This window comes from Rutilus rutilus (genome assembly GCF_951802725.1).
Source record: "Rutilus rutilus genome assembly, chromosome: 2".
NCBI lineage: Eukaryota > Metazoa > Chordata > Actinopteri > Cypriniformes > Leuciscidae > Rutilus > Rutilus rutilus.
In genome coordinates this window covers 8,211,694-8,219,702 of record NC_140210.1, presented here as the reverse complement: position 1 = coordinate 8,219,702, position 8,009 = coordinate 8,211,694, and the positions used below count along the sequence as shown (strand labels likewise).

The 8,009-nt window shown below is 38.5% G+C and overlaps 1 protein-coding gene across 1 annotated transcript; it reads right to left on the bottom strand.

Moving 5' to 3' along the window:
- Positions 1-2,456: 2,456 nt before the first annotated feature.
- Positions 2,457-7,134, bottom strand: tlr2 (toll-like receptor 2). Its single transcript, XM_084389912.1, has 2 exons — positions 7,005-7,134; positions 2,457-6,643 (listed from the first exon to the last, which is right to left on the bottom strand). Exons 1-2 carry the CDS (start codon positions 7,094-7,096, stop codon positions 4,276-4,278), a joined length of 2,460 nt encoding a protein of 819 aa, XP_084246038.1. The 5' UTR covers positions 7,097-7,134; the 3' UTR covers positions 2,457-4,275.
- Between the last annotated feature and the right edge of the window lie 875 nt (positions 7,135-8,009).

Here is an 8,009-nt window from a genome sequence, read left to right as displayed (position 1 = left end):
GACTCACTGCAGGACAGTCTTTAAACTTCTTGCAGGAAATTAAGGACTCAATTGTGCGTGAAGCTTCAGCTTGATGTCATGATGAAATCTTAGGAAACCTTATAAGTTATTCAAAGATAATCTGATTTGAAACGGTTAAGAGTAGCAATCTGATGAGCCCCAAAAGGCATCTCATGTATCTTTTCTTTTTAACTGTGTTATGTAAGTGAGACATGTTTTCTGAGAACTTCTGGCACTCAAACCAGTATAATCTGTTTAAAATAACACAAGCTTTGTGCCTGTTTATGCAAATCACCTCATAATATGTGCAGAAGAGGTGGTAACTCGTCTAGTTTCTAAGGAAGACTGTTTTCATGCCTGAGCACATTTGTTCTTAATTTGTTTTTTAAACTGATGGCTTGGTAGTTTTTCAGGCCAAGTATGTTGTTCACTTGAATAGGTTCTTTCTCAAGGAGTAGCACTTATATAAGAATATAATTGTTCGTTTCACTTTCCAGCAGCATTTTATGCAAACATTGTGGTTAAAGCTGTAAGATGAAAAGATTCAATACATTGATCGTGACAAACACAAAACAATCTGATCAGTCTCTTGATGGCAGGTTTTTTTTTTTTCCCACGATACCTGTAGCAGATACATTTTTGTTCCCCAAAGAACCTTTCAGTGAACAGTTCTTAAAAGAAACATTTTTCTTAGTTTGAAGAACATTTAAAAAATCTAAAGAACACTTTCCCACTATAAAGATGGATGTTAAAGGTTCTTCATGGGCCCATAAATGCCAACAAAGAACCTATATTTTTATTGTAGTGCATGGTCTATGATCTAAACCAATTCCATCCCTAGTGGTGACTAATGAATAAGAGTTCAGTTCGCCATTATGCCCTTGAGTAAGACACTAAACCCCAGGGACCATCAATGGGACTGTCCACGCAATTATTGTTCAAGAGCAAAGCATAAAATGACTGAATGAGGAACAGCTGAGACCTTCCACTTGTTCTTTCACTGTTACAACAAGTTCCCCTTTCCAATGACTTTAAATCTGCCATTTAGCAGATGCTACAACATAAGAGATTAATCCTTAAAAGGAATCAAATTCCATCCAGAAGTTGACCCACAGATGTCTGCAAATGAATTAATGTAGCCTATATGGGTGACCGGAGCTAGTTGTCACACTGGGAAGTGTTTATAAATATAAATTGTACACAGAAATTGATATAAGAAATTTTCACTAGAGTGAAAAGTGTGAAAATAAAAAAGACAACCTGCCGCGATCTGATGGAATTTGATTCTTCGCTGGGTCTTGATTCAGTTGCTGACCAATGAGCTTACTGTATCATACGCTTACTAATTCACACCCCTCAATGAGGAGATCTTCTTTTCTTCACATCATCCAACCTGACAGATGAGTTCATTGTTAAATGCCGTCTGATCCTGAGATCCTCTGATTTTAATGGCAAGTAAAGACTTGCAAATACTTCTGGAGCCAAGTAATAAAATTCTCACGCAGTATGTTCACTAATATCTCGCTGATGAACTCACTAAGGGTCACCGGTGAGTTTAATGATAAGGACACCGACTGTGATTACATTATTTAAACATGCAATATTCAGTCAAAGGGTACAGTTCGTTGACAACACTAATATGTATGACCCTCACCAATCACCAAAACCTTTTTCTTTCAATCACTTGAATTGGCAACAAAAGCATTTGATACAGTCATCCGCCATCTGCTGAGCTCCACACTGGTACAAGATGGAGATCTTGTGATTTACACTTCCAAATCATTGCACAATTTTACTTTGGTTTGGGTTTCATTCTGAGATTAAGCAGATTTTATTGTGAGAACATCAGAGAAATAGTGAAATAACAGGTGAAACAAACACTCTGACCTGGTCTTTATCACCTCACCAGGATTTTCACTGATCAGATACAGTATGAGTTCACAGATAGCAATTAGTTCCTTCAAAGTGTAAACTCTATCTTAAATGACAAATCTCAAAACATCCAACAGGTGGCGACAAAAACCGTGAAATAGTATGTAAAAGCTGTCATTTATAATAGTAAATCATGAGACTACCTGAAAAAGAGATCTGAAAAACAGATTATTCAATACAAGAAATAAAAAAAAAAAGCTAAAATTTACCCTTAAAAGCAATGACTGGACCGTTTAAATACTGCTTGATTTCAGAACTCTTAATGGCAAGTTACTTGAATTAACGTTTTGTTATATCATTTTTATTTCAGTACATATACAGAAATATCTTAAAGGAACTACTAATAAGAAATGTTTTATCCATAACCTACGCTCATTTGATAGAATGTTATTTAGCAGCTTTAAATATACATGATTTATCAATATACCGGTAAATAGTTTATTTGAAAATATCATATTTACATCCCGATTTTCCAGAAAAGTTTTTGTAAAATGTCATAAAACCAAGAATCTGTGATTCGTTAATTCTCTTGATCCTTTATTTAACTGACAAAGGTACACATGTTTTCACTGACCAACTTCATTGTATTTTGCTAAACAAATTTAGATTTTAATGGTTCCAACACTCCAAAAAGTTGGGACAGAAGCAAAATAAAGTTAAAAGTTAAACAGTTTTGAAACAGTCCACTATAAGCAGGTGTATTGGTAATGGGAAAGGGAGTCGTGTTTGGGTATAAAAGGAGCATCTACTGAAGACTCAAAGATTGGTCATGGCTCATACTTTGTGCTAAATTTCATGAGAGAATTGTCAAACTATTCAAAAATCATATTTCTCAATGCACGATTGCAAAGTATTTAGGTTTTTACCATCTACCATGCATAATATTGTGAAAAGATTCAGGGAATCTGGAGAAATCTCAGGCTGTGTAGGGCAAGGCAGGAGATCTCTGTTAAGTGCGTGACCTTTGAGACCTCAGATGGCATTACATGAGAAACCGTCATGCTACTCTGTTAAATATAGCCACAAGCTCATCTCAGATGGTCCAAAAGACAGTGCAGATGTGTGCTGTGGTCAGTTGAGTCCATGTTTCAGCTTGTTTTGGGGAAAAACAGACGAGTTCTCAGTCCCAAAGACGAAAGGGACCATCCAGATTTTCATCAGTGACAGTTGTAAAAGCAAACATCTGTCATGGGGGCGCATCAGTGGAAACAGCATGGGTGACTTGCATATGTGAAGGTATACCATTGATATGGCGGTGTATATTGGGATTGTAGAGACTTGGACTGCCATTAAGATGACATCTTTCCTGGGAAGAAAGACAATGCCAGGCCTCACTCTGCACGTGCTACAACAGAGTGGTGCTTGACGCCTGCCTGTAGTCCAGATCTGTCTCCTATTGAAAATGTATGGCCCATCATAATAAGACAACAATGACCACAGATAGTTGAGCAGCTGTCTTGTATCAGGCGAGAATGAGCAAACGTTCCTTTTTGCAAAACTCTTAATAATTAGTATCCTCAATTCCCAAACTATTAAAAAGTGTAATTAAAAGAAAAGGTGACGTGACAGTGGTAAACATGCCTCTGTCTGAATTCGTTTAGAGTGTGTTGCAGCCGTCAAAATGTTTACAGAATAGCCTACAATTAAATTGGTCAGTGAAAACATTGGAAATCTTTCTCAGTTAAATAAAGGTTAGAGAATTAACAAATCAGAAGAAAAAAGGTTTAGTATTTGATTTTAAACGGTTCATTTTTGCTAGTTTCACTGTAAAGGCTCACTGTCACATATATTAGCATATTATTCAATCTAAAATGATTTACTTAAGTAACAGAAAATTGCTGAACTGATAATGGCTGAAATGATACTGGAGATCAACAGTTAGTCATTACAGGTAATTAAATAACATTTAGATAACAGCCCATTGTCAAAGCTCACGTTACACAAACATATTCAACTGATAACACATGGCCTTATAAATGCTTTCGTTTTAATGAAATGTGACGCTTTAACCTTCCCAAATGTTGTGTTACATTATACATCAGGTCTATTTTTAGTTTCTAATTCGAATTTCTACTTAACTTCACATTTTCATTTACAATTTTTAAATGTCATTTTTTCCATCTAATATTTATATTTTATTTTAGCTTAATTTCAATTAATCGTTTTAGTTACAATAACAACAATGTATACAGTAGGCCTGCAAATAAAAACTAAATCTGAAAATGCATCATAGAAACATTGCGTTTTGGTAGTTAGCCAGTTTTATTGGTCATTGGACCAGTTTTGGGCTAGTTTTGAGCGGGCTGTATTTGTCACACAAACCTGGCAAGCCTTCATGAGGCATCAACATTCATCTCTCTGAAGGGCGGCTCTCAGATTGCTCCAGAACTCGCCTCTCTTTTCCTCATCCTCGGGCCACTCCAGATACGTCCTGGAGTTCATAATCTTCCGCAGCTTGCAGAAGCGCTTGGGGATGGTCTCCTTCTTGATTGGCTCTAGAAGTACTAGGACAGCGGAGTCATTGTGCTCATCGACTATGCGGAAATGCGAGAAGTCCAGTTCGTAACGACACCATTCGCTGGTAACAAAGTGCTCAGACAGAACAAAGAGAGTGCGATGGCTCTTCTCAATCGAGTCGATGATGTTGTCCACGATCCAGCGGCCTGGCCGGAAGTCCCGTTTGTGCAAACACAGGGCGAACGAAGGCTGAGCGCTCTCCAGCTCTGGAACGAGGATCTCCTCGACCCACTCAGCGTCATGTTGACTGTAGGATACAAAAGCGTCATAGCGGAGCTCTTCGGACAGTCGACCAACTGCAGGTTTTCGTTTGGCTTGTATCCATGCTTTAGTCATCTGCAGGTACCATACAACGTGAAGCTTATGGCAGGTGACAGCAATAAGTCCAAGCACTATGATGATCACAGAACAAAGCACTGAGACAGCAGGGATCATATAACACTCGAAGACTGACAATCTGACACTTTCAATGGCGTAACCTCTGAGAGTGAATGGAGTGTCGCACACATAATTGCAACGACCATCTCGAAGTGTGATGAAATGGCCAACATCTCGATTGAAGAAAGATACAAACTCGCAGGAGCACACAAAATTGTTGTTACCCGCCTCCAAGTATTGCAGGTTTTGAAACCTCCTCAAAGAGCTCCCGTTGAACATGCGCAAGGCGTTCCTTTGGATAAGCAGCGTATGGAGCCTCGGAAATAATTCCCCCTGGGGTAGTTTCATAAATCGGTTGCCTGTCAATATAAGTGTAGTAAGTTGAGGAAATCTTTGGTTGAAAACCATCAGGTCATTTTCGCTGAGATCCAGAACCGTCAAGGTAGAAGGCAGGCAAGCAGTCATCGTACGTAGCTTTGTGCTGGAAAGGTTCAGAAACCTGAGAGTCGCTGGCCAGCTACACTTTTCTGGCATGGAAACAAAACTATTATAACTTAAGTCTAAATATATGAGCCTCTTAAGATTAGTTGCCAACCGAGACATCAGCCCAAGAGATTTTAATACGTTCTGGCTCACATTTAGGGTGTTGAGGTTTTGATATGCGCCAAAACCTGTAAATAAGGTCGGTTCGATTGTCAGGTCTGACAGGAGATTTTGACTGAGGTCCAAGTATTCAAGCTTTTTCAACAAAAAAGTAGTTTCCCGAGGAATGACGAACACTGTGCTGTTGATCACAGACACCTTATGGAGATGCATCAGGAGAAATCCCAACTGGGTCATGCTACTAAACCTAAAGAACCCTTGGATGTCAAGATTACATATGTAGGCAGTATGTAAGTCTTCATAATGTGTGTACGAAGCATTCTGCCACCACCCATTACCAACTAAATGTACATCTTTGAGACCAAAATAAGACAAATGAGAACCATCCATGACCTGCAATAAAGAGGTGAACGCTTCATCGTTTGTGATGATATTTTGGAAATTCAAGCTTTTAGTCCCACCTTCTCTCGCCGCTTTGAAGGGTTCTGTCGAAGTGCTCGTTCTGAGTGTGACATCTTTGATGGTCAGAAGAGTTTCGGGGTGGGAGACATCTTGAAGAACCTTAGAGACAAGTTCTGGATCGTTCTGAAAGAGATTCTGAAGGCTCAAAGAGACTAAACCGATGGGACGGGCTGCTTTCAAGCTCCCGCTCTCATACGATCTCAGGTTACTGCCAATAAATGTCATCTCCTCCAGATGAGTGAGCCCTTCTAAGCCATTCTTGTGTACCTTCCTCAGCGATGGACTACCAAATCGCAGCGTCCTCAAGTTAATGAGAGACTGGAAGATGGAAGCAGGTCCCAAGGTGGAGTATGGGTTTCCTACAAGGTTCAATTGCTGAAGAGATTTTAGCTCATGGAACCAAGACGAAAACAGTTTTTTCAGGTTGTTTAAGGACAGATCAAGAACTTTCAGATTACGTTGAGATTTGAATGCCTCCGTGTGTATAAACCTGAGCTTGTTCTTATGCAAGTTTAGGGTGTTCAGCTCAATATAAGGGCTGAGATCATTGATGTCAATTGACATAATTTGATTGAAAGACAGGTCAAGGCCAAGAGCATTCGCTGGAACCTTTGGGACCTGTTGGAGTTGATTTGAGGAGCAATTGCAAAAATAATTCTGATCACATTTACATGTCCTGGAGTACTCAAAGACTTGAGCCAAAATCAACATAAAAAATATCACGGACTCCTTCGCACCCAAGAGTCTCATCCTGTAAAAAGAAAAATATATAAAAAAAAATATATACTTTTATTCAGAAAGGATGCATTAAACTAATCAAAAGTGATAGTGAAGACTTTTGTATCACTTTTACAAAATTCTATTTCAAATAAACGCTGTACTTTTGGACTTTCTTATCCTCAAAGAATTCTGAAAAAGACGTATAATTCAGCGAATACAAGAACAGAAAACCAGAACAGAAGTTCTTCATTTCCAAAATAGTCAGTCAATCAATGCACTCTCTTTATATCTATCTAACCTCTATATATAGTACAATCGCAAGCTGACGTTTGCAGTCGAATATTAAAGTGTTTCCAGTTCTGCATATTCCAAGAAAAAATGGAAAAAATTACCTGACTGCTGTTATTGTGTCTGCTCCTCTTTTGTACGCAAACTGCAGTTTGGCAGTAGTCATAATAAAGGAAAACAAACAGAATTCAAACATGCAAACATAGTGTGAGTCACAGGAGGTAGTGAAACTGAATAGCCTGATTGAAACTTACAAAATCATTTCTCTTTTTTCAGCAGCATTATTTTAGGGAACCATCCCTATACAGACCAGTCACAGAGCATGTGTATATTATATTTGCATGCTGCACATGTAGGTGTGGTTGGGTAATCATTTTTCAGACCGTCTCAGAATGTCTTACACAGCTTTTATTCAAATAGTTTTTTGTAAAACTATTTCAGACATGTTTTTATGTTTGCTTCACTAAACACTGCATTCGAATTAAGGATACAAAAAGAGGAAGTTAGCCTTTTCATGCAAGGCATGACTTTAACTTTACCACTATGAGCATCACTTCACATCTCTTGTGGTTATTGCAGTACACACCCAGTGCTCCACATAGCAGCTTTAACAACAGTCGGTTGTTGTATACTCGTGTGCAATAAAAATGAGTCAAGCCAAAAATGGCAAAATATTTAGTGCTCTTTTACTGGTCTCAACCATTTTAAATCACAAATCACTGGTGAGGAAATTAGCAAAAGTTGCACAAATACTGTAGATAAAGTAACTTGGCACGGAATAACCTTCCCCAATTTGCAGACAGCTTTTTACTGGAAGAAGAGTCAGTTGTTCCACTCAAAATGAATGGCTTCAGACAGTTCATGACGAACAGTTCAGTTCGTTTAATGTGAGACCAAAATATTCAAGATATGGTTCAAATCTGGACTCTGACCAGGCCAAAACATGAGCCTGATGGACTTGTTCTCAAGCCATGTCTTGGTTGTCTTTGCAGTTTGGGCAGGAGAATTGTCTTGTTGAAAAATAACACCCGATCATTTCTCTTCAGACAACAACTTTTCATTTGTGGGAAGCATGCCATTCTTCAATTTTCTCCTATTCTCCAAAGCAT

Coding starts and splice junctions, on each gene's coding strand:
- tlr2 (XM_084389912.1), bottom strand. CDS start 7,096: ATGTTTGAATTCTGTTTGTTTTCCTTTATTATGACTACTGCCAAACTG. Junction 6,644..7,004: donor GACACAATAACAGCAGTCAG/GTAATTTTTTCC, acceptor TTCTTTTTACAG/GATGAGACTCTTGGGTGCGA.